This window comes from Equus przewalskii, chromosome 14, assembly GCF_037783145.1.
Source record: "Equus przewalskii isolate Varuska chromosome 14, EquPr2, whole genome shotgun sequence".
Classification (NCBI taxonomy): Eukaryota; Metazoa; Chordata; class Mammalia; order Perissodactyla; family Equidae; genus Equus; species Equus przewalskii.
Genome location: NC_091844.1, coordinates 85,474,729 through 85,487,300, shown reverse-complemented (window position 1 = coordinate 85,487,300; position 12,572 = coordinate 85,474,729). Strand labels below are relative to the sequence as shown.

General features: G+C 50.3%; 1 protein-coding gene across 11 annotated transcripts in view; it reads left to right on the top strand.

Moving 5' to 3' along the window:
• Nucleotides 1-12,572, top strand: part of RNF144A (ring finger protein 144A) — a 119,251-nt gene that overhangs the window by 96,898 nt on the left and 9,781 nt on the right. For all 11 annotated transcript variants that reach the window (XM_070571756.1, XM_070571764.1, XM_070571759.1 and 8 more), the window contains 2 exons: nucleotides 1,735-1,882; nucleotides 7,440-7,529. In XM_070571756.1, the coding sequence (XP_070427857.1) occupies nucleotides 1,735-1,882; nucleotides 7,440-7,529 (238 nt within the window). The remainder of the gene's footprint in view (nucleotides 1-1,734; nucleotides 1,883-7,439; nucleotides 7,530-12,572) is intronic.

Here is a 12,572-nt window from a genome sequence, read left to right as displayed (position 1 = left end):
GTAAGAAAATTGGTTTTGTTACTTTTAGGTCACACCTGACTTTCAAACCCAAATGATGTTATCTAACCTGAGAGTCAGTCTTAGTCACTGGGCTCGGGGCCTCCTGACTTCGTGCTCCTTGCACAAGTCAAGTTCATTTCCAAAGGAGACTACCACAGTGTTTGTGCCGAGCCGCTTGTGCCAGGGCCCCTTGGAGGCACTTGCATGTATGTTGTCTCATTCGCCCCTTGCAACAACCCTGGTTCATTCTAAATCACATTCTGTGCAGCCAGGGTGGTCTATCGTTTGCTTTTAAACTGGAGAAGAATTTGAGCTGGACATAATTTTACTATCTTTCAGGGATAGCATTAATAACGGCTGCCATTTATTAAGCGCTTATGACATCCGCGTGGGGTTTTGTGCCTATGCACTCAATCCACGGAAACTCTTAAATCTTGCAACACCCTTCTGAGATGGATCTGGTTAGCCTCATTTCTGCGGACGAGGAGACCAAGACTGTTAGCACATGAAGAGCACAGCTAGGATTGTCTGTCGTGTCGAGACTCCGTGCTCCTAACTATGAGGGTGCACTGCTTCATTTCCTAACTGGTCACCTACTGGTGGACAAAACAGAACCACATTCAGCTGAACATCGCTTCACGGTGAAGGAGTCATGCACGTGGGAAAACACTGTGGATGTGGTCATATGGAAAGTTCACTGCTAATCATCAGATAACTCATGCTGAAGTGAAACTATATTTAATCCTTATATTTACTGTGATGCTTGTGGAAGATCCTTCAGCCAGAATGCACTCAAAATGCCAGAATTTGCTCAACTTCACTGAGTGGATACTCATAAATGCATTAAGTTCTGAAAAGCCTGCTCAACCCAATTGGAAATCAGTTTTGTCCTAACGAAGTTGAACTAATGCAATGAGTTCAATATAGCAAATGCACCCCCATAATCCCTGATAACTTCTCTTAATAGTCTACCATTTTTTCTTCCAGATGGTCTCCTACATATTTTTCAGCTGTCTTCTTGAAATTAATAGCATGGAATGGACGTCCTTTCCTAGTCACATCTAAATATCTATGTTACCTTTTTGTTAGCTACAGAGAATTGTTGCCACCAATTACTGGGCTCTTCGCATGTGCTTGATACTGTGGTGTGCTCATTTCATACATAATCTTCTGTCGTGCTCATGCTGTTGAGAAGACTGAGGCTGAGAGAGGTTGTTGCGCAGCTAGTTTGTCGCAGAGCCAGCACTTGACCCCAGGCTTAGAGCCCGTCGTGCTAACCACTGAAATCCTAGCCGGACTTCTCAGGAGACGCTTCTGTGAAGACGAGCCGGGTAGATCTAGCCAAGCAGTTAGTGTGTGTTCCTAACACTTTTTTCTGATAATAGCAAAGTATGTAAAAATTATTATCAACCCTTTGGAAAGTATAGAAATACGTGAATAAGGACATAAAATTTCACCATAACCCCATAACTCACATACCTCCATTATAAGCTTCTTGCCATATTTTCCTTTGGTTGTCCATATATATCTAAATTTAGATACATAGTGATCTTGTTCTTTTTTCCCCTAAATCTAACTGGCTGATGGACAGTTTTCTGATGGTTGTTTTCCAGAGTTTCAGTTTCAGCGAGTGACCTCAGTCCCTCTAGTTAAGCTCACGCTTCCAGCAGAGCCCGGGCAGAGGGGTCTCTCCCGAGGCCTCTGTGCAGAGCCCTGATGGCGTTTCTTCCACAGCTCCGCTTTCAAACTGGAGGAGGACGACGCGCCCATCAAGCGCTGCCCCAAGTGCAAGGTCTACATCGAGCGGGATGAAGGCTGCGCACAGATGATGTGCAGGAACTGCAAGCACGCCTTCTGCTGGTACTGCCTTGAGTCTCTGGACGTGAGTACGGCCTCGCGCGCGACGGTGCTGCCTTTGGCTTTCAGGTTCAGACTTGGAGGCTCCTGGGAGACAGATGTAACACTAGCAGACTTTTTTTCCTGTACTTATGAAAATGTAAATTCATTGAACGGTATGGTATCAGAAGACAGTAATCCGTGCAGGAGTTCTGGGGAGTGAAAGGTCAGCTCGGGCTTGGTGTTCAGCCAGGGCTGTAAAGGGGCAGAGGGCATCTTCGGATCTTCGGTTTTGTCTGTAGGGTCTGTCTTAGTTCAGGCCGCTATAACAGAACACCATAGACTGGGAGCTGAAACAACAGACGCTTGTTTCTCACCATTCTGGAGGCTGGATGTCTGAGATCAGGGCGCCCCGTGGCCGGGTTCTGGTGAGACCCATCTTCCTGGTGTACAGATGGTCTCCTTCTCACTGTGTCCTCACCTGAGAGAGGCCTCTTCTTATAAAGACATTAATCCCTTCCTGGGGGCCCCAGTCTCATGACCTCATCTGAAACTAATTACCTCACAAGGGCCCCACCTCCAAATGTCATCCCATTGGGGGTTAGGGCTTCAACATATGAATTTTCAGGGGGACACGAACATTCACTCCTTATCAGGGACCGCCGGTGGAAGAGCAAGGATAGAGGCAGGGGATTGTGAAGCATCTTGGATGTGGGATGGCTACTTCAGTGACACGTCATCCACAGAGCAGAAAAACATACAAACCCTCTGCTTTCTCCGCTAGAATGAACTTTCTAGCCTCATATGGCCACCTTCTCCCAAGCATGCCCTTGTGCCATGAGTGTTTCCCAAGCACTCTGTACCCATGTGTGGCTGCCAGGAGCACCCAGCCCGCATTCTCAGAGCACCGCCTTTATCTGGAGCTTCAAGGCCTGAAGCAAGTGATGCCGCTTTTCATCTCTTTAGTCTCCTTCTTCACCCATATCAGAGGAGTGGGCATTTTGCTAAAATGATGACACATGACTTTAGTCTTAGAAGAATTGGTTTGTACATAGGTTTTTAAAACTATAATTAAATAGCGGAACTAATCATCTATTAAAATCACTGTAGTTAGTGACAGCTGAAGCAAATCAAGTCATCTGTCATCAAAGGGATGTATTTATAAATGGCAGCAAGGAGGAACATGTCCAGCTCACCCTGTAATCGTGTTAAGCCATCAAGATCTGTGTAAAGTAAAGGGAGGTCAGAGCAAATCCGTGTTACATTGTCAGGAGCGCGTCTCTGTGTAGACCGCTGCTCTCACCTTGACTCCCTACAATCAAAGCTCTATTTGTGGGTAAGTCTCCCTACCGAGGGGCTATGTCAGAACAATTCGCCTGCGCACACGACAGCTGAGAAGGGTCAACTCAGGCCGCGAAGGTGGAGGAGAGAGCTGCAGGACAGTGGGCAGGTGGAATCACTTAGAGAGTTCGTCAGTCCTGAGAAGGACGGGCCTGTAGATGATCAAGAAGAAAATAAATGTCTGTTTGAGTCGGAATCTTAAATAAGGTAATAGGTCTCTAATTTAAAGGCCACCTTAAAAAATATTAGGTAGATTGCTTCCTTTTGAGTTGTTCCTTTATTAATTCTAAATTACTAGATTTGCAGTACAATTTTGTGTAGCTGAACAAATCTTGGGAAAATATTACCATTTTTCTATTCTGGAGGCTTCATTTTCTTTTCCTAGGCAAGTTTAACAAATCGGTTTGGCAAGATTAATTTTCTTTAGCTTAAGGCCAAACAACAGGTTTTATATATATAATTTTGCATTCTACTCTTTTCCATTCTTTTTAGAAATTTGATCATTAAATTATGACATGTTATCTAATATCTGACCTGCAATATGCCACTCCTTGTAACTTTTCCTCAAGGGGAAAGGAAGTGCATGTTATCAGATCTCTCTGAAGGTTTTTAGGGAAAATATTAGAAACGGACTGACGAAAAGTTTGATTTCTGGAGCCATCGTTGTTTCTGCTGCCACCTCCCCCTGCTACCTCAATCTGATGGAGTTACAAGGAATAGGAGGCAAGATCCACTGTCTGTGTCCTTGAAGATGATGCTGTTCTCTCCCTGTTCTGGTCTCTGGAGAGACACCCTCTCTGTCTGAGTCGGAAGCGTGGCTCCAGCCTGTGAGAGGAGGCCGGGGTGCGTCTGGCTCTGCCTGGACTAGTGACAGAGGTGCCACACAGCTTGTTACTCCTTGAAAGTCCTCATCCTCATGGCCCACAGTTTCCTGTTTTGCTTTATGGTAAAGAGCTGCTGAAAAATGACCCTGTGACCCTAGAAAGCAGATGCTGAAGGAAAGCGCAGCTGCCCGTGGGGAGGTTGATCAAGGACAGCAGCAACAGTTTGAGACAAGTGCATACCAGTGGCTGGAGGCCAGCAGTGCTGCTCAGACAGGGGCGTGTCCCTGCGCTTCTCTGCTCTCGGAATCTTCCTCCCGAGGCTCGGTCTCGCATGTGGACGCATCAGGGAGTTCCAAATTTCTCCAGACTGCTTCCTTCTGCTCTTATTCCTCACGCCCCTCCTCTGCCCCGGCCGAGCCACAGGCCCCTGAGTTCTCGCTGGTGTGGCCCCGACTCTCCTGCCTCCCTGTCCGGGCTGTCCAGGCACTCCCTACTTACCATCAGAAGGGAAACACGCACTTTCTTTCATTAATGTTTTTGGAGGGGATAAACGGTTAATATTTATTGAAGTAATTGTTATGTGCCAGTAGTCAGTACTGTGCCATTTGTCCTACAGTTCTCTTTAATGCATGCAGTCTTTCTGTGAGAGTTGAATTATTATTTCCCTTTTTCAAGAAGAAGTCCAGGAAGGTGAGCAGTCTTTCCCAGAAGCACCGAAGGAGTAAGGAATGAACCAGCATCCACTCTCTGATCTTTCAAACTCCAGAAACCAACAGCTTTGGGTTAGACCAGACTATTGACAGCCAGAGTTTGACACGAGAGCTCAAACCTTAACCTTAACGGTGAACTGCTCTGCGGACTGGACTCTTATCTTTGAACATCTCACTGATTGCAGCTTTCTATAGCAGCTCCATTGTTTCTGTTTCCACCCAGGAGCTCCGTGGAACTTCTCTGAACAATAGAAAGGAAGTGTTCCCTATCAGGAAAATGCACCTAGGATCCTGGCATGTCCTGCGGTTGTAATGCCCAAGGGCTTGATCAGTAAACTTGGAGTCACAGTGAAATCACTTATGTATTGTAAAAGCATCTCAGAGTGCTTTTGTCAGGGGGAAGAAAGGTACCTGTTGAACACACTTTTGTTCTGGTCAGGAAGCATGCCCTGAGTGTTGCAGCTCAATGTGGAGGCCGGGGCTGACAGGATGAGGCTAGCAAAGTCCTTGACTTGAGGAGCTGATGACCTCCTGGTGGAGAAGCCCCCAGCGCCTCTTAGCAAAACGTCCTTGTGAAGAGGGCTGCAGGACGATGGGCAGGAAATCCCCTGGCAGCCCCGTGGGGGAGGCAGGCACCAGGTCAGGGTGGGTCGGGGTGCAGTGACAGTGGAGGGAGAGGTGGTCACCAGCAAAGACAACAGAGTGTGCCGAGGCAGGCAGCTTCCGGAGAACTGAAAGTGATGAAGAAGGACATGAATGGCACATGGCCTGATCGTGGCCAGAAATGCTGGAAGGGGAGTTGGGCCTGACAAGGGTCTCTGTACCCAGCTGATGGTTTGGCCTCCAGCACAGGGACTCATGCCCCCAATCTGCATCTCCCATGAGTTGTCCAGGAGACTCCAGCAGGCAGCTGGGTTTGTCCACATTTGCTAGAAAAGAACATTGAAGACTTTTCAACAGGGTGGTGCAACATGATTTGGTTTATGTTTCAAAAAGCAAACTCAAAGAGGGGCCAGCCCGGTGGTGCAGGAGTTAAGTTCACGTGCTCCACTTTGGTGGCCTGAGGTTCACTGGTTCAGATCCTGGGCATGGACCTATGACCTGCTTGTCAAGCCATGCTGTGGCATGCATCCCACATATAAAGTAGAGGAAGATGGGCACAGATGTTAGCTCAGGGCTAATCTTCCTCCAAAAAAGAAAATTCAAAGACTATTCAAGAGCTCAGGGTGCAAGACTTTGTGATGGGCAGTCTGGGAAAAATTTACTTATCTCAGTGGTGTGTGCAAATTAATATCAGTAAAGGAGTGCAGTTAATAGTGCAAGGAAGAGCGAGTTCACGGTGGACAGAAGTCGTCAGGGACAGTAGCTGCATGGCAGACAGAGCTCCGGCTGGCAGAGGCTTTGCCTCCATCTGCGCCTGCACATCCCTTTGAAGAGGGAAACACAGAATGCAGGTGAGCGGTGGCGACAGGCCGGGACTGCCGACCTCCTGGGCAGGCTTCCTGCTGTTGCACCGGAAGAGCCACGGGGTCCTGATGTGCACTGTGCATTCAGGCACCACAGGGTCGACCTGTAAAACCAGCAAAGTCAAGGCCAGCACCTTCTTGGGAGGTGAGGAGGCCTTGCTGGCTGCAGCCATGCAGTCTCTTCTAGCAGAGTAGATTTTAGGGGCCAGACAGCAGCCACTATGTCCAGCCCTCCCTGGCTCTCAGAAGAGTAACTTCCTGCCCTCTCAGACGCTTTGGGCTCTGTGCTTACTGACTCTTTGCTCAAAAAGAGGCTGTCTTTTTACACTGTCAGTTAAATGAATAAACAGCCATAGGCCCCTCCTTTGTGCTGTTGATGGAGCCGTTTTGTTTTATGAGCAGTAGGAGAGAAGATGGCACCTCCGTTCCTGGAGGACCAGAGGGAGTGTGTAGACCACCCATTCCCGCCCCCTCTGCCGGTGCTCGTTCAGGTTTTGGGTGCCATGCACTGAGCTAGAAGCACAGTTACAGAGTTTGACATCAGTGAGGGTCCCAACGCCAAGAAAATGACAGCACGGTGACTGGAGGTTAAGGTGGGACGTGAGAACACCTGGAGGGAGGTGGAACAGGAGGTTTCCATGAGAGTCAGAAGGAGCTTCTGCTCACTCGCAGACACTTGGAGAAATTGCAGGTGGAAGATGGGTTCTGAGCTAGTTCTCCAATGATGAGAACATTTAGTGATCTGAGCTGAGAGGGAGGCACTCTCGAGGTGAGACGCCTGGCACTGATGGAGGAGGACAGACCACAAGCAAGGAGACCCTCCACTCCCGGAATAGTCCTGCCGGGACGACAGGAAGATGGGAGGCCGAAGGACTCCAGTGGGATCAAGCACAGCCAGGGCCAGGAGCAGCGTTTGGACCCTCTGACCTACTTGTTCAGAAGCACTGCACCACAGAGATTCCTTCTTTCCTACAAAATCAGAAGGCCCCTGAGCCCGGGGGAGCCCTTCTTCAGGCTGAGACTGGAACCTGGAAGAGGGCTCCCTCTAGCGCCCACGGAGGATGGAGGCCCTGGGGACCAGCAGCGGGCCCTGCAGCGGCAGCAGCCGCGTGGTGCCGGTAGATACTCTTGCTCTCTTGTCACCCACTCTCTCTCATCCCCACTTCCTCTGAGCATAAAGAAAGATACCAGGCGCAGGCAGGACTCATTCACTAAACTGAGAGGACTCTCCCATCCACCCCTCCTCTTTCTTTTCTTCCCAGGATGATTTCCTCCTGATCCACTATGATAAAGGACCCTGCCGGAACAAGCTGGGCCATTCCAGGGCTTCTGTGATCTGGCATCGGACACAGGTAGGAAGTGACTCACCTGGAGCATTGATCTCCCGAGGAGAGGGAGAGAGAGAGCTCATGTGTGTGGGTTCCAGGAGACTTGCCAATTGCTTGGAGATCTGCTGTATAGAAAAATAGAGCTGATAAATGTGATTCTTGCCAAAATTTCTCCTGGCCTCAGATGACGCTGTAATACACAGTTAGCACATGATGGTTCTGTAGCGTCACACTGTAGGTTACTTGCACCTTGTCTTGGTAACAATCCACTGTGTTCAGTTAATCCTTGTGTAGCCCTTAAAGAAGAGCTTTCTATGGAGGCTCCAAGGTGAGCAGCTTAGTCACAGGAAAGGGTAACAGGGAATGAATGGAGAAAGCCCCTCTGCCTGTCTGGGCAGCCTGTGGGGTTTACCCAGGGCTCGTGCGTTAGTATTTATTCATACTTTCAACACATATTTACTTCCTGCTGTACACCAGCCACTATTCTAGGAGCTGGAAATACTCTGGTGAGACACATTCTTCTCTCCTGGAACCCACATGAGAGAAGAGACAGAGATAGTATACCAGCAGCATATGTGTAATGTGAATTCAGCTGTGGAGGGGATGTGATGGGGGGGTCTTTTAGATTGTGTGATCGAGAAAGCCCTTTGGAGGTGGTGCCCTTGGCTGAGCACTGAATGATGTGAAGGAGCGGGCCGTGGGAGTGTGTGGAACAGGACAGAGGGACAGTCCAGGCACAGGGGACAGGGATGAGTTGAAGGGTAGAACTGTGGGGTGAAGCTCTGGGAGTGAGGCAGGTATAGTCAGAGATGATCTGAGTCCAGACCCCCTGGGCTTTGCAGGCCATGGTGAGAGGTTCTGGTTTTCCCCTGGGTGACGGGGAAGCCCTGAGGACATTAGCTGGAGGAGACTCGGTCTGTGCGAGTTTCTGGGTGTGGAAGAGGCCTGAAGGGCTCGTGCTCACAGCACTTCTCGCCTCCGCGCTGGGACAGCTGTCACCCTGTCTGGGAGATGAAGGAGCCACGTCTCAGGGCAGTTTCCCGGGAATGGGCCAGGGTCCACCTTTGACTGCTCCGTAGTCCTCGCTGCAGGGCTGTGGCACAGCCGAACGATCCACGGCAGGGCTGACAGTCGCTTTCTTGGAAGGGGCCCCACGCTAGATGGTCTTGGCTTTGCAAACCGTAAGATTCGGTTGCAATTGTCAACTCTGCCTGGTAGGGAAAAAGCAGCCACTGACAATATGTCAACAAAGAACCATGGCTGCTGCGTTACAGAAAACCTCTGATTAAGAAAACAGGTGGTAGAATTGACGGTGGTGATGGTTGCACCAGTCTGAATACGCTAACAACCATTGAATGTGCACTTTAAGTGGGTGAGTTGCAGTGTCTGTGAATTATAGCTCCGTAAAGCTGAGCTAAACAAAACAAAGCAGATTGTGGACCAGATTTGGCCCAAGGGCCAGTTTGCTGACCTGGGTCTGGAGGGTTGATTTTAGCTCCATTGACATTTCTCCCTCCTTGCTACACCCTTGTCCCTGCCCCAGCTTCAGTGCCTACCCCTCCACCTCTGCACTAGTTTGTAGCCTGCTGTAACAAAGGACCTCGAACTGGGCGGCTTGGAACAGCAGAAAAGTACTCCCTCACAGTTCTAGAGGCCAGAAGCCTGAAATCAAGGTGTCGGCAGGGCCATGCTCTCACTGATGCCTGCGAGGGACTCCTTCCTGCCTCTTCTGGCTCCTGGTGCTGGCCAGCGGTCCTTGGTGATCCTTACTTGCAGATGCATCACTCCACCCTCGCTCTTCATGTGGCTGTCTTTCCTCTCTGCGTGCCTGTGTCTGTGTCCAAATTTCCCTTATGATAAGGATGCAGGTCATACTGGATTAGGGCCTGCTCTGATAACCTTGTTTTAACTTGATGACCTCTGTCAAGACCCTGTTTCCAAATAAGTCCACATTCTGAAGTACTGGGAGTTAGGACTCTGGCATGGCATTTTGGGGGGACACGATTCATAACAACATGCCCACCCCTGCACAGTATAGGAAACTGCAGTGGGGCCGTGTTGCTCTTTGTACTGGTTTTCCCCTGGCTGCATGTGGTGGGGATGGATGTGGACTGGTTCGGGCGTCCTGTATTTGCATAGCCGCTGGGCAAGTGGACGCAGGTATGCGCACCTGAACCCTGAAAGTCAGAACCAGGTGAGGCCTCGGAGATCACGGGGTCCTACTCAGGCCTTTTCTGTGTAGGGAGCGAGTGCCAGCCAAGGGAAAGTGACTTGCCCAGGACCTTGTTCTCTACTGCTGTGTGACGAACCTCCCCAACGTGTTGGCTTATCCTCACGTTCCCTTTGCTCACGAGGCTTCGGTGTGAATGAGGCTCCGCAGAGACAGCTCGCCTCTACCCGACTTGGCATTGGCTGGGGTGACGTTCTCTGACGTTCACTGGCTCTCTGCATAGTGGGGAGTTAATCCCGCTGGAGCTGGGGCTGGAACTCCAGCACGTGTCTCTCCACATGGCCTGAACTTCCCAGCAACATGGTGGCTGACCAAGCACGGGCTTCCCAGGAGCAAGCGAGAGCCCAGTGGAATCTGTCTCCCTTTGTAAGGCAGCCTCGGGGGTCACACTTGCCTTGTGCCTGTTTAGCACTGGGAGTGAGTCACGTGTTCCTGAGGGTCCTGGGCAGCACTGCTTTCCTGGTGGCAGTCACTAAGAGAACAGCGCACTTGAGAAATACAGGAACCTGACGACCGGGGTTCACACCGTGAACTGTTGTGGAGGAAGGAGCCTGGAGGCCCCTCTCTGCAGTCCCTCTCAGCACCGTCAGTCAGCAAGCCAGAAGGGGCACCTACTAGTGCCAGCTGTGAGCTGGGCCCTGGAGCCCATGGACGAAGGAACCACCCCTGATCTCAGGGCCCTCTGGGTCCTAGTGGAACTGAACAGAAGCATTCAGGAAAGCATCCACTTCTCTATGGTGTGAGAAGCTCCCAGAGACACGCGGGGTTGTAGATAGAGCAGCAGAGGATGTCACAATTTAGTGTTGGGCTTGGGGTAAACCATAAAATATGACTGAGCCAGTGTCAAAGGAAAGTGAAGGCAGTCGTGAAAACTATGGGACGTGTAAAGCAGTGGAAGCGAAAGCTGGCTGCACGGACAAACTGAGGGATATTGTGTGCAGTGGCAGAGCTGCGCCGGGGCAGACGTTCCTGTACAAACAATGGAAGGCCTTGTTCTCAAGCCTGCAGTGTGACAGCAAGAACCTCCCCCAACACACGCTGTGGAACACCCATTACCAGGAGGTGCTTCTGTTCTTCTGATTTGTCTTTAGAGGTGAAGCATCAACGTGGATGCTTAGACAGTCCTCATTTCCCACGTGAGTCTCCTGGTCTTTGATCATATTGGTGCCCTCCATTCCCTTTCCCCTTCCAACAGGCTCTTGCTGGGGGTTTCCTTATTAGCTGACTTGTTAATGACCCTGTGAGTGGAGTTTTACTTTGTGTTTATTGTAAAGCCTCTTAAGCGGAAATGTGGGTTTTATTATCTTCCATCAAGTTATTCATGAAATTTCTGTTGTGTATTTACAAAGCATCCAGAAATCGTGGTAGGCGCCGGGGTCTGGATGCTGTGGGGTGGCAGGCACCTGATTCCGTGGCCTGAATGGGGATCTCTGCACCCACATCCCTCCTTTCTCCTCTTCCTCACTGGCCTTCGGGACGAATGCTCCCAGCTGTACCGTCACCCTCTTCCGGGCCTCTTCGCTTTGGCCCTGCTGCCCCCCGGTCTTCATCTTTTCTCTACTTGTCCTGGCCGCGCCCAGCTCTGCACATCTAAATTCTACCCACCTCCACAACCAAATGCAGGTGTCACTGCCTCCGTGAAGTCTTTCCTGATTGTTACTAGAGCCCTCCTCCCGTATCCCCTGAGCTCTGGATGTTTCTTCTGGCTCTTACCACATCTTATTGTGATTCACTCCTTTTGTTCCCTCTTGAACACGGCTCATCGTTTATGATAGACAAACCGTCCTTGAGAGCAGGGATTTGTCTTGCTCATCCCTGTGACCTCACGGCCCTGGGCCCACGCCTGAGACAGAAGGATGCTGCAGGAAAAGTACTTGGATGAAAGAGTGAACCCTCAGTTTGGCTTTCCTGTGGCTGGGTTGCAGTCTCCCTCCTCAAAGCCAATGGGCCCTGGAGGGACCAACATCCTTGTTCCTTCGGCTACTCGACACATGGGAATCTTCTTAGGGATGAGACAAGAAGAAAAGGGGCCTGCCTGGCTGAGCCACGTTCTCCTGGGATCCTGGGAGAGCTGCTTTGTTCTGGGTTTGCTCCTGGTGGGAGCGTGATGGAGGTGGATGATGCGAAGTTTGTGACCATTCAGAGAAAGAAAGAACAGTCAGGTGTAGTTGGAGAGGTGATGCTACTTGTTCCCTCTCTAGAGGAAATAAAGAAGTTACCATTAAGAAAAGTGGACTCCTGGGCCAGCAGCCCAGTGGCCTAGTGGTTAAGTTTGCCATGCTCTGCTTTGGTGGCCTGGGTTTGGTTCCCAGGCATGGACCTACACCACTTGTCTGCCAGTGGCCATGCAGTGGTAGCAACTCACATACAAAAAGAGGAAGATTGGCAGTAGATGTTAGCTTGGGGTGAATCTTCCTCAGCAAAAGAAAAAAAAGAAAAAGTGGGTGAATCTTCCTCAGCAAAAGAAAAAAAAATTGGACTCCAGACCTGGTACAGTTGTGTTTGGGGAAACAAGGCAGCAATGTTAGTGTCACAAAGTGTGACAGGTGCACATACGGCAGTTTGAGTGGATGCCCACCCTACCTGGAAACCCCTGACTTCATATGGACTCATCTTTGTCTGCCTTTTAGAAATAGGTCCCTGTGTAGAGATCACTTCCAGTGTGGGGGCATGGTCCTGCCTGTTTTTCTGGCCTCTTGCATCTCCCCTGCCACCTTTCCCTCCTCTGCGCTCTGTGGACTGACCTGCACGCTTGCCCCATGCAGCACTTGGATGAAGCCCAGTGCATACTGACGGAGCGGACTTCAGTGCCGGGCTCTGGGGAGCACAGAGGATTG